This window comes from Plectrocnemia conspersa, unplaced genomic scaffold, assembly GCF_051122295.1.
Source record: "Plectrocnemia conspersa isolate PC_06_02 unplaced genomic scaffold, ASM5112229v1 ptg000012l, whole genome shotgun sequence".
NCBI lineage: Eukaryota > Metazoa > Arthropoda > Insecta > Trichoptera > Polycentropodidae > Plectrocnemia > Plectrocnemia conspersa.
In genome coordinates, this window is record NW_028277176.1 from 9,436,217 (window position 1) to 9,449,567 (window position 13,351).

Below are 13,351 nucleotides of genomic sequence, written 5' to 3' on the forward strand. Positions count from 1 at the left end.
TTGCTGTTGTGTGAACGTTTAGTATTTCCTTCTCTTACGTTATACTATGTGTTTGTTTAATGTTTTTATTATACGTGCGAGTAAATATTTCATTACGGAAAATGCATATTAGCTCGTGTGCAAAATTGGATCAGGATAGGAATTAAAATAAACAAAGCCGGTTCAACAACTGAAAGTTTAATAACATCTAATACACATACGCTGAATGAAAATGCAAAAAAGGTTCTCAAAAAAGAAAATAGCGTTTACTTAATAAATATTTATTTGTAAAAAGATCTGCTTTACAAAACGTGCGTCGTTCGATGGTGGTGAACGGACGCGATGGAACATGGGACATTATTTTGTTAAGTTACAATTAACAAAAAATGGAAAGAAATTTCTTTGTTTATCTTTTTTTCAATATAACAAAAACGAAAAGTTAAATAAATTAACAATTAATTCCTAGGTACCGCTGAAACTCGATTGACTTTTCCAAGTATTCCGTGCCCTTTCCGTGTGTGCACACATGTGGAAGATAAAAATCGTACAAAATAGTAGAGAAAAGATGAAACTTATGAAACAACGCTGGATAAATGGCGGTAAATGACTCTCGGCACTTGGAGGTACAAATGCGTTTAATATTTTTTTATTATTTTTCATAGACATATATATATATTTACTATATACATAATAAATTTGGCAGTCTCCCTCGGTGTCTTGTTTTGCTGTCGTATTTTTAAACTAAAACTAACATCTTAAATAAATGTTGTTTTAATGTAAAAATGCGGGAGGGGCGTGTCTTATGATGTTTTTGTTGGCGTTTACGCTTCAGCTGGTTCCTCTTCTTCCGCAGAGGCAGTCAGCATGGTGATGAGCTTCATGGTGTCAATGAAACCTTTGTCGTCGATGTCCATTTGGTCATAAGCTTCGTCGACCTCGTCGCCGGAGAACCTGTCTCCCCAGGTCATCAAAGCGTGACGCAACCTCTCGCTGTCGATTTTGCCTTCCTCGTCGAAGGATTTGAAGGCGTTGATGACGACGTCGTCTTCATCAGATCCACCGGCCATCCTGGCGGCGAACAAGGTCAACAGCTGGGTGAAGTTGATTGGTCCGGGGGCTTCGTTGACCATCTCGTCGAGTTCCTTCTCGGAGGCCAAGCGACCGAGGGAGTCGAAGGTGGCGCGAAGGTCGTTCTTTCCAATGATACCATCCTTGTCGTGGTCCATTAGTTGGAAAGCCTGTATTAAAAAAATATATATTAGCTACCCCTTTAAATTTAAAAATTAACAGTAATACAAAAACGATAGTTACCTCCTTGAATTCGGCGACTTGCTTCTGAGAGAACATAGAGAAGACATTGGAGCCGGTGCGCTTGGCCTTGCGGGAGCCTCTGGAAGATTGGCGTTGGCTTCCAGAGTCTTCAGCTGGTGCTGGTGCTGGTGCTGGCGCAGGCTCAGGGGCGGCCTCCGCGGGGGCATCTTCTTTCGCCTTCTTCTTCTTGATCTTCTTATCTTTATCCGCCTATAAATTGAAAAAATGATTGATAAAACTATATTACTAAATACTAAATTCATTGTTTGAACCAGTGATGTGCTGTTAAGTATGTGTTCAGAAAATGCTAAAATAAGCTTAGTTCTTACAGCTGTCACACACTCAAAGTCATTAATATTTTGATTCGAAAGCTATGCTACACCATCATTATTGATCAGTATGGCTAAAACATAGGAATTATTTACTTGTATTAAATACTCAATTTGTATCTTCAGGCACTGTCTAATATCAGCAGCATTTACAATGTCAGAAATGACCACTTTTTTGCTACTTAAACAGAAATTATTTTACCGTTTTTAACAACACAATATGAATTTTCAATTAAATGCTTTGTATAATTATAGATTTTATGAAAAACAGTTAACATTTGCTTTTGTGGGAGTACACAATGTTTCACGTAAATATGCTAACTTACTATTACGTAAAACACTGATGATGCTCAATACTCGAAAGAGTAAGCAATTACGCACCGAGATTGAATGAACGAGCTAAAACAACAGCATAAAACTTAAATTTTAAGAAAAAAACCCTAAATCACCGTAAATAATTGACTCTAAAACATAAGCTTTTATGCATTAGAAAGAAGAATCGCAAACCACATCAGCATGGTTGTCCATATGTGTAGATCAAAATAATTATTTTTATTTAAAAAATAAAATTAAGTGACTCAAAAATTAGTTCTATATATTATATCTAGCAACTAGTTCCTTTACTTTATTGTACTGATCAAGTACTATAATAATTACTTTAGAGCAATTATGGCTTATGCATAAATTTTTAAATAGCTGAATTTACGCTCTTATTGAAAAAATAAATTGTGTAATAATGGTTCGAATATTCTCTTTCTATATATCTTATCATCAAATCCGAACTATAAGACAATAAAAAACTACTATTCAATGAATGAGGAAGTTTCATATATGAAATATATTAAAGGTGTGATTCTTTGGCTCGTTTGTTTGCTATATCAAAACGATGCAATATTTTTAGTAAAACTTAAATAGGGTTTATAATATGATTCAGAGAAACGACTGACATAATTCAAGAATTCGGTCGAGGCCGACAAGCTGTTCCAGAGATGCAATCACGCTTGATTTTAATCGTATAGAAAATCCCCTTTATTTATTATAAAATAATATAATAGAGTATTTAAAAATAAAGATTTGTTTGGCTAAAGTAGTTTAGATTAGGATTTATAAAAAAAAATCTGAATAAATAAATGTATTACGCATTGGATAACGTAAGCGTCGAAAATGTAAATGACGCGCTAAGCGTCGGGACGCTTCGCGCTCGTTACATCGGGTTGCCGAATATTAGCGCCACTCGTTAATGTCTATTTCCGCGGCGGTTCATTCGAAATAATCGCCTATTTCCCACTGAGCGTCTGCTTCGTTATCTAATATTGTCGTAAGCCGACACCGGTCGGCCTGCGCCGCATTGTATTGCGTTTCATTGGCCGGATCCTCTGGCAGATGTCCATATTTAGATCGCCGCCATTCGTTGGCACATACGACCGCCATTATACGAAAATAGCCGCCGCGCTACACATAACTCCGGCTCTGGTTCGCACGCCCGATGCCAAGTACATTTATAGAAGCGTTCGTTGTGTTTCGAGACACGAGAAAATGGAAAAGCCCCTCTTCCTCGTATTTTTCCAATATCTAAGATACCGCGCGGCGAACAGATTTGGAGATTGCGTAAACAAAGATATCGGATAACGCCTTTAGAAAACATGGTCAAAATATGCTCGATTAAGATCGCGTTACGCGATTTTTTTATTTTTATGACGCACGCGATTGATCATAATAAACTAATTTACGTCCATGAGCGTCTAAAAATTTAAATAAATATTTTAAGCACGCATACATACATCAGTGTATGTGTGTTTTAAAATATGTTTGTATATTTGTGTTATGTATTGTATTTGAATAAAACTGATTTTAATTTCAAATTATTTTATGGACTCATGAATAATTATTTGAAAATAAATCACAATCACAATCAAAATAATCACAATATATGCGAATATCATTGAACTGATTTAAATCATAATACATCACATACATATAATCGCATGAATAATTATTTGAAATTGAATCACAATCAATTGATTTGAATTCTAAATAATTGCAAATATGCGAATATCATTCAACTGATTGAGTTACATCACATTAACTTCTTTGAGAAAAAAGTGAATATTTGAATTAAATTAATATTCAATTCTAAATTCTCGAATAATATTATTTAAAATAATCACAATCACTGCGTTGTGTGTAGTAGTTGTATGTCTTCCCGATAGTCACTGTGGCATAATAATTGATAACTATCACAATTGTTGTAGGTCACTGTCGGTCACTGTCGAATGGTTGTCCGTTGTTCTTGACTTACCATTTTTTGTGTTGAGAGAAGAAGGAGTGTCTACCCTCGGAGTGCGACTACCGACTGGCGCTCGAGAGAGTCCCTCCCGTACCAAGTCGACTAGAGTGGCCCCCGCCGCGGCCCTCGATCCACCTGAGCCCATATTTAGTCGGAGAGACGAGCTCGGCCGCGTGGCCATCCTGTCCAAGGAGACCGGGGTGCCGCGATATAAATGGATTTTCGCAGATTCCTCGAAACTGTTACCGATTGTTCTGTTCTTATCAAATGGCAACGCACCCGACCCTAGTCGCATTTCACTTGAACGATGTTTCCGTTTAAGATGAGAGATACATTTTTTACACTCAGCTGCTCAGCGAGAAATTTTCAATGTATCGTTTTAAAACGAATTTAATTTTTATTGGACTATACCTTTTTATATTAAGCGTTTATTTCGATATCACATAATACATGTTGCTAGTTTAAAATAATGATTTTATTAAAATACAATATAGCGAAATAAGAAAAAGGGCATCGATTAAAAAAAAAAAACCTTAAGTAATTTTAGTAATAGAAAAAAGATTAAGAATTAATTTACACACACATCATTCAAATTTCATAGTCTATGACTTGTTTAATCAGAAAGTTTTTGTCGGAAGGTGTTGAACTTTGCGTGTTCGTATAACGTCGCGGTCACCACTTTAAGGTGTTGAAATTTGCGTGTTTATATCACGTCGGGATCACCACTTTAAGGTTTTTAACCCCAAGGGGTGTGATTTTGCAGCCAAAAAGACGCCGTTGAAAACTAATAATAATTTATTAGTTAAATTTACATATTGCGACAAACTATGATAGGCGATATTGTTATTCTCCAAGTGGTGGTGGAGTAGATGGCGGAGGGATGATGTCAGTGGAAAATCCTCAATAGCCTTGTAGATGAGGCAGCGACGGTGTAATAGAGGTTGGTCCCTCTGCTGCAGTCGTATCTGGTGGAGTCCCTCTCTTGGGATGGCCGTTCATGACCTTATGGTCCTCACCTCGGGCTATATCTCAGCGTATCTCCTGTCGGGCCGTGTCTACGTGTCTGCCGTGTCTCTGCCTTCTCCTCATTGGAGACCAGCACTAAATATTAAGAGTTGCAAAGTTTACTGACGTATCGCAATCATGCGACCATCCAGCCAATTGTTGCACTCTTTTTTCAGATCAACGAAATATTTATACGCCACTAGGAAGTGACATCTGCTTGATTGACATTTTTCCGAGGTCAAAATATGCAACGGGAATATTGTGGCCTTACGCTGATTTTTGTCTTCCGGTGATATATTGCTTCCCGTGACCGTTTCGCAACAAATGAATATTCTTTGAATGCGTCGGAGAATAATTTTAATTAATAATTAATAATTCACGTTATTTATATGAAAGCCTTTTTTTCTATTCGTAACTACGGCTGTTGTGAGGTCCTATCCCTCACACTTTACCGTCTAATCCATTCTATTGATGACTGATCATCCTTGACTACGGCAATTTACTGCGTGAGTTTCAAGAATGAGTAGCCCCACACTTATTTTTCTAAATTAATGTGTGCTTTGGTGTTTTGTGCTTATATTGTATTAAATTTAAATTTAAGGTTATTCTAATCATATTTTCTAAGCACATATATTCCAATCATATTTGCTATTGCTTAAACGACTTTATAAGATAAAATATGCTAAAAGAGCTAATGTTTTATATAGTTGACATAAAAAATATTCAGCATGGAGCTTAAAAACCAATTAATAAGTCGAATAAAGGGATTTAATACACGACAATTTTTGAGAAAAACAGTTGACCCTTTCGGCGATATGAATAATTTATATACGTGAGTTTCATTCGTTATAACGTTCAATAGCTTTAGATGAAATAAAAAAGCATAGTGTTGTGAAATTGGGTAAATGTAAAAGGCACCTTAAACTTGAATTTTGTGATATTATTTATTTTTAAAAAAATACATGTCTTCGAAAGGTCTCTTATTGAAAAAAGCCAGCTAGCAGCTAGATATTTTTGCTGTACAAAAAGTTTCTTCGAAACTTTTTGTACAGCAAAAATATCTAGCTGGTTGTTGACATTTAAACGGTAGTAGTTCGGTTTTGGAACAGTAATCACCAGCTAACTAAATAATGTTTTACAAATTTTCTTCGCTTGTCTTTAAACGTTGATCAGATATTTCACTAATATAACTTACATGTATATAATTTTAAATCTTTGTCCATTATTATTAACTGTATAAGTTAATATCTATAAACGTAAATTTTTTAATTCCTCTTTTGTAAAACTCAATAATTCATTTAAAAAGTTATTTTGTAGCAAATTAAAAAGGTGCTATCCAAAGGTTTTATATTTAAATTTAACAAACTTCTCCGAAAAACGGTTTTTAAACATTGTTTTCAAAAACCTACAAACCCTTATATCTGTTTTGTATCTAAAATAGAGCATAATTAGTTGAAATATTCAAAGGAACGCATAAAATAATTGATACATAATTAAAATTAGCAAACCAATTTTCTCAAAATATTCTAATGTGCGACATTTTATTTACTCACATGCCTCAAACGTTATTTTAAAGTTTCAGCTGTGAGAATATTCTAGATATATTGTCATGTGTTTTCCAATTCTGCTCTTGATACTGATTGTTGATATTTATTTATTCATAAAATTCACTTTCGAAAAAGCGCAAAATCTACATATAAATCGAATGGTTGTTATTCTTCTCAATAGGTTTTTGCGTTTAAATATGTACATACATACATATACTATACAATACATATACAAACATAGAATTTCACATGAACATGATTTTATACAGCTTGTAAAGTATAGTCATTTGTACTGATATTGCATGTATAATTTCTATAATATTACTAAAATTGTAAATATAATATAAACCTTTACGTAATTAATTTATATCGCAATTAAGAAAACAGTGTTTAAATTTGACCATTCTATAAATAATCACATACATACAGACAGAAAAGAAACATAACAGAGAGTAGAGAAGAAGACATATAAATATCATAGTTGTCACTACAATATTTCAGCTATTAATACATGAGATACATAACTGGTAATTTTAAACATACTTTTTAACTACGCAAGTAATTCAAACGAATTATATTACGTTAAAGTATAAGGATATTAGTAATTTTCTATAGTATCTATATCCTTTGATGCACTGTCCAACAATGGCGAACGAATATATTAAGCCAGGGTCGATATTTTGAGTTCAATCAGAACCGCGTCCAAGGTATTATTATTAAACATTTAAGTAAATACTATAAATGTATACAATAAAATATACTAGAATAATCTATTCTATAATTCTCAACGTATGTGTTTGTTTATTTTTCTGAAAGCTCGCGAATAGAACTCTAGCGATATGATATTTTTAGAAACAGTTATGCTCGCAAATATTATATGGCTCACTATTCGGTTATTTGATAGTTATTATTTAAACTAAAACAATATAGTATAAAATAAGTAACGTGCTTTTAAAACACATAATTATCACATTAAAATATTTTTTCTATACGTATTTTAAATCATAATTACGTATCTTTATCTAAATGATTCTCACCGAAGCAAACTAAGGAAATCCAAATGTATTACTACAGCTTAGACAACATTTAACTTTGATAACCCTATTATGTTGCTGAGCAATTTCAATCAACCAAAACTGTTTAATGAAACGCAGTTGTTTGTAAAGACATAAGCCACATAATATATTATTAGGGAAATGAGTAAGTAATTTGAAACTGTTTTATAATGCTTTCCAATCCTTACTGTCTTTGCCATGACAATAAATAAATCACTATATGACAAGAATTGACTTGAAAGATGCTTCTCTCATTGTAAGTTGTGTGTTGCAATATCACGCGCGTGATATTGCAACAAAAATAGTCTACAAATATTACACGCAATTTTTTTTTATTATTATTTTATGTGTAATAAATATATTAGATTAATACATATAAAATATTTTTTAATAAACTCACGATATAGCATAATAATAGTATAAATTTATTAGAGCATATTGTTATTTACTGGTATGGTGGCTGACGAGTCAGACAAGTGTACTTTGATCCGTAGAGTTATATTAATAGATTTAACTTCGCTCTCCAATCTTCCTCATTCTCCTCCATTAATTGCGTTTATTTGTAATACTAATATAAAACTATGAAGTTACAATATGTATTATAGACGTTTTCGCTTAATCGAGGCAGTAGCTTAATTGGATCAAATGTTATAGAACAGAAACCAAGGAAATAACAGTAAATTACTTGGCTTATTTGGGACACAATGCCATTTAATCAGGACAGTTAACTACGGATCAAGATATATAATCCAATGTTTTTTTATAAATCACAAAAAGTGCACTTAAGCATGTTTTTTTAATATGCTTGTCAAACTTTGCGTAGTGGCAATACATGTTTTTTTGATAAATTAATAAAAAATATATTTTATATAGTGATTTTTTATAAATTAACACTTTTATAGCCTTGCGTGTGAAATCATTAATTTGACAAACGTTATATTTACGGCATAATGAACAATAATTAAAATAAGAATAAATACTAAAGAAAATTTAAGATAATATTTATAGTATTTTATATTTTTTGATATTAAAATCTGTTAAAGAACATACTTGAACTCTACTTTTTCTCTAGGGATTTCATTAACGCACATATGAGCCAAACGTTTAATTGGGCCAAAGGCTTGAACAGAATCGACTATTTGAATATAGCTAAAAATTACTTTTATACATACGTCAAATCGTCATGACGATAGACTAGTGGTATACGTCGGTGACAATAAAGTCCTGGGTTCGAATCCCATATAGATTCATGCATTCTTGAATTTATATTGTGTCTATGAAATTAGAATTAGTCATTATTATATAATTATAATTTTAATGTATCATCACAGATTGGGTTTTCTTTGATTTTCTTTATCTCGCTGATGAATATCGTAAAAAATAATTAAAATAAAATCGAGCTAAGTTGTACAAATGTACATATATTAATTGTAAATTGTTTATTATTATTAACATATATAAAACTGATTTAGACTTTGATTTCAGTTTTGTGTCTCACTTGAAGAAGCATTATTTATTTTATATTTTTGCTTCTTCTTTTCCAAATAATTATTAAACCATCTTAAAACTATTTCACTTATACATATATTATATTATTTCTTATATTATATAACTAATAAGATATTTTATACAATTTATTTTAAATTTTTCAAAATACTTATTGCTAATAATTGTTATTCATTATCATTTGTTTTGTAAATAATAATAATTGCTTTTCTTGAATATTTTTTAAGTATTTGCCACACAAGATATAAATACACAGTGCTGAATAAATTCAGTTCACGCAAACACGTCATTCTCTCTCAACCGGTGCTTTGGCATTCTATAAATTCTGTTTTGTAGTGTTTACACATATTATGGCGTAGTCGAAATATTAATAGCAATAAAATGAATTTAAAATTGTATTATTATTATAACATTTAATAGTGGTCTCATGTTACAGATTCTGAAAATTTGCAATGCACTTCCTATGGCTATAATTATGAACATAAACAACGTGAGTATCGATCGGCGGTGTTAAATGAATAATAAGTTAATGTTGATCCTAAAACTGGGTTGTAGCAAATGATATAGTCTCTCTTGTCTCTGGTTTATTGTGGTCAACTGATTTAGATGTCGTTAGTCCTCTGCAAGCAAGCCAAGTCTCTTATACTTATACGAAGCTTGAATGTATAATATATGTATAAATTACTATTTACTAGCACCATCTATAATCCGTTTCTTTTAACAGAGTCACTTTGAGGTCAATCCATTTCGTCATTATTCATAAGTGAAAATGAGATGACAACTTTGGATGTACGCCCCAGTAATTTGCTCTTAAGTACAAGATGCAGGTATACGTTCCATATACTTATCATTACTCCTTTCTATATTTCAAACAAACTTAGAGAAATTAGAAATGTTAGTATATTTTTTATGTTGACAGTTATAAGCTAGCAAAATCAAAAATGTATCAATCGTTATCATTTACGTGTTAAATGAAACGAATTATAGTTCTGTTATTATTTTTAAGTAAACAAATGTTTCATAGCATAATTGTTATTGCGTCAAAATTAGTTGCGCAAGACTTATTAAAAGGGCTATAAAAGTAATAGATTTTTGGGTTCCAAATATACTATAAATTTGGATTTTTGTCAGCTTTCAAACAAAAGAGCAGTTATACATTGTATGTCTATTTACAATTGAAGCAACTGCCATTAAAGGTATTTAATTTTACTTAAACAAAAAAAAATATATTTGACTTTAGAGCTACTACTTCGTTTCCGACTTAAAATAACAATAGTTATGACAGCAATGAGGAGTTGAAAACAGACTATCGTCTTAGGTCGGCAAGCCCCTAATTCCCGTGAAAACACCAATTTATTTTTAGGATTAGTATTTATGAATGGCCTTATCCTCATTACAATCAAATTTCCGATCTGAATACTGAATTCTATATACATTTATTCAGTTTTATATTGTATTATATATAACTTCAAATTCCAATAACATTTTGAGAATATATATTACATAAATAAAACTTTAACATGTAATTTCATTATATCCTACTTTTCATTTAATATAACTATGATATTGTAAAATAAAAATAAACAGCTTTGTTTTATATTTATTTATGAATCATAAATAAATAAAGAACATTCTTTTTTATTTCATTTTGCAATAAAATAATATTTAGTGTAAGCATCAAATAGTGAAATTATACACATTTACTTGCTGATAAAATATTTAAAACTACATAGATTATGTTGCTAATAATTATATATTGTATATGATAAAGTATAGTACCATACATTTTTATATTAAAAATCATTTCTACTATATTCATTGAAGACAATAATTTCAATGCAAATAAAGTGCAATAGTTTGCACTTAACAATAAATTAAATCATAATACTATACATATTAATAGCACAGGGAAAGCAATCTGATCGGCAGTATTGTGTTTAAATTTCACGCATTTTGGCCTCAATCTAAAAATACCAAGTTAGTCACTAGCCCAGATGCGAGTTTCTCCCACCTAATCTTAAAACAATTTGGTGTTTATATCCGTACTTCTGTTCAACACCACAAAATGCATTCAGTCACGTCAATTTGATATCTTATCTAATTTATATAAGTACTTACTGTACATACATTGTAGTTTAATATTTTATTTCTATAATCATAAAAATATATTAATTAATAAATTAGACGAATGTTTAATGAGGTGGAAAATTCAGATGTGACTATAAATCATACTTTTTCTCTCAAGAGTGATATTCATCTTTAAGCTAATAAATAAATCTCACCTTATCTTATATGACGCCTAATGTAATACTAATCTTAGAAATACTTTCATTTAATATCACCTACTCATATTTTAAATTAAATTAGTTTCTCATATATTAATAAAAATAAAATTTGGTATACTTGTTTTCCAATTATTATTTACTATTTAATTGGACACAATATCACATATCCACTTATTGTGCTCTAATTAAGTTACCAATCTAAAATTAACTGTTTCTTCTTTTATTTACAGGTGTATTTTTAGATTAGATAAATACAAGCCAGCTGGCAAATAAAGATATGCAGACACCGGATATTAGTACTTGTTTATATTTTTTTAATACAAAAATTACGCCAAGAAATGAAAGCTGGCAATGAAATAAGGATTTTATTGAAAAAAAAAAATTCAAACAATTTTTTTTATTATATAAACTTAACAACTAACATTTTTATCTATATAAAAAATAAGAGGAATGAAAATAAATCATAGTTATGCATTTGTATTAGTATTTATTGTCACCATGACTAATATATTAGTCAGGTTTTATTCGCATAATTTACTATTTTAACGACTTCCAAATATAGTTGATCCTACACGAACATTTGTTGCACCCATTTCAATCTAAAAAAAAATACATTTAAATAACACTGTAAAAAATAATTTTTAATTACTTATACTTACAGCGTGCTCAAAATCACTTGACATTCCCATAGATAATTCAATTTCATCTATTTTTAAGTTAAGGATTGTGCTAACTTCTTTGCGACATTCGACCAAATGCAAAAAGTCTGGATTTGGACCGGTGCTACAATCAAAACCATACTCACCGATAGTCATCAAACCTTTGAAAGTCAAACTAGAACATTGTTCTTTCACAAATTTAACCAAATCTGTAACTTCTTTTGGATCTACGCCACTTTTAGCTAAAAAAATGTTTATTTTTTTATAAAATTATACATCAAAACACAACAAATGTACATTACGCCAATACCGTCTTCTCCGCTAGTGTTTACTTGCACCATAACGTTGAGACATTCATTATCTTTAGCATATTTTGGCCATTGTTTATTTACAGTTTCGGCGATCTTCTTAGAATGAATAGTCTCAATCATATACAGCCCTGGTGAACTCAAAACTTTATTCACTTTATTGCTTTGCAAGTGACCGATAAAGTGCCATTTTATATCTTTGCATTTATCCAAAATATCGTCACTGTTTGCCTTTTCGTTCAATTCATTAACGTAGTTCTCTCCAAAGTGTTTTTGACCAGCTTCGTATGCTTCTATTATCAAAGTGGTCGATTTAGTTTTAGAAACGCAAACCAAACGAGGTTCTACTTGGGGCAGTGACTAAAAAATATAAAAATATACATTCATACATAACCTCAAATTTACAAAGATAAATGTATTTCAAGTTACTTTAAACAAAAGATAAATAAATTTAAAAATAGCTAACTTGACTTCTTCTTTTGACAGCTTCCTTCATTTGAGACCAAACAATATTTAAAGATCTCATTATGTCAATGTCACTTTGGGATTCCGCCATTATGATTTTTTTTATGTTATCTTTATAATTCTTAACACAAATTTTATTGAGCATATAGTTATAAAATGACAGCTGTCAAAATTTAAGGTTATAACTTTGGTCCTGACAATTAGTACAAGGACCAGAGAATTAAAAAATATTTTTATTTTAATTATAAATACGTATAAAAGCAAATTTATTTTTAATACAACAATATTTACATTTACTAATCCATGTGTAATAATAATTTGTGTTTCACAAATCACCACAAATTTATAAATGTAATATTATTTTATTCTGGATAAAATTTAGGGGCTGTGATGATGGCGGGTGGCAATGAGACACAGATTGAGCCGCTGCAGTAGTATATTTATTTAAGGTTACAGTGATTACATTACAAAAATGGGGCGGACGCGCGACGGCACGCGTCCGAACCCTTACAAGCTTGCCGGAAGAGAGAGCCGTCACAACACCGCTATTTCTGCGCCGACCAGTTTTGGCCATAACAAATCTATATTGGCCCCCATAAAAATAACTATAGTAAC

At 31.1% G+C, this 13,351-nt stretch overlaps 2 protein-coding genes and 1 long non-coding RNA gene across 6 annotated transcripts; 1 reads left to right on the top strand and 2 right to left on the bottom strand.

Moving 5' to 3' along the window:
• Nucleotides 1-244: 244 nt before the first annotated feature.
• Mlc2 (myosin regulatory light chain 2) lies at nucleotides 245-3,974 on the bottom strand. The gene is made up of 3 exons (XM_088199223.1): nucleotides 3,919-3,974; nucleotides 1,291-1,500; nucleotides 245-1,217 (listed from the first exon to the last, which is right to left on the bottom strand). Exons 1-3 carry the CDS (start codon nucleotides 3,919-3,921, stop codon nucleotides 801-803), a joined length of 630 nt encoding a protein of 209 aa, XP_088055349.1. The 5' UTR covers nucleotides 3,922-3,974; the 3' UTR covers nucleotides 245-800.
• A 135-nt stretch (nucleotides 3,975-4,109) lies between these two features.
• On the top strand, nucleotides 4,110-13,265 carry LOC148228144 (uncharacterized). Of its 4 annotated transcripts, none has more exons than XR_015811567.1 (4): nucleotides 4,110-4,277; nucleotides 9,456-9,509; nucleotides 9,744-9,846; nucleotides 11,535-13,265. It is a non-coding gene; the product is annotated as an uncharacterized LOC148228144 (long non-coding RNA). The 4 variants fall into 4 exon arrangements; XR_015811565.1 differs by lacking the exon at nucleotides 4,110-4,277 and adding an exon at nucleotides 9,286-9,322; XR_015811566.1 differs by lacking the exon at nucleotides 4,110-4,277 and adding an exon at nucleotides 9,291-9,322 and having other exon boundaries at nucleotides 9,440-9,509.
• On the bottom strand, nucleotides 11,687-12,881 carry LOC148228145 (pyridoxal phosphate homeostasis protein). Its single transcript, XM_088199221.1, has 4 exons — nucleotides 12,738-12,881; nucleotides 12,274-12,631; nucleotides 11,964-12,205; nucleotides 11,687-11,903 (listed from the first exon to the last, which is right to left on the bottom strand). The coding sequence occupies exons 1-4, from the start codon at nucleotides 12,879-12,881 to the stop codon at nucleotides 11,847-11,849; spliced, it is 801 nt and encodes a 266-aa protein (XP_088055347.1). The 3' UTR covers nucleotides 11,687-11,846.
• Nucleotides 13,266-13,351: the final 86 nt, after the last annotated feature.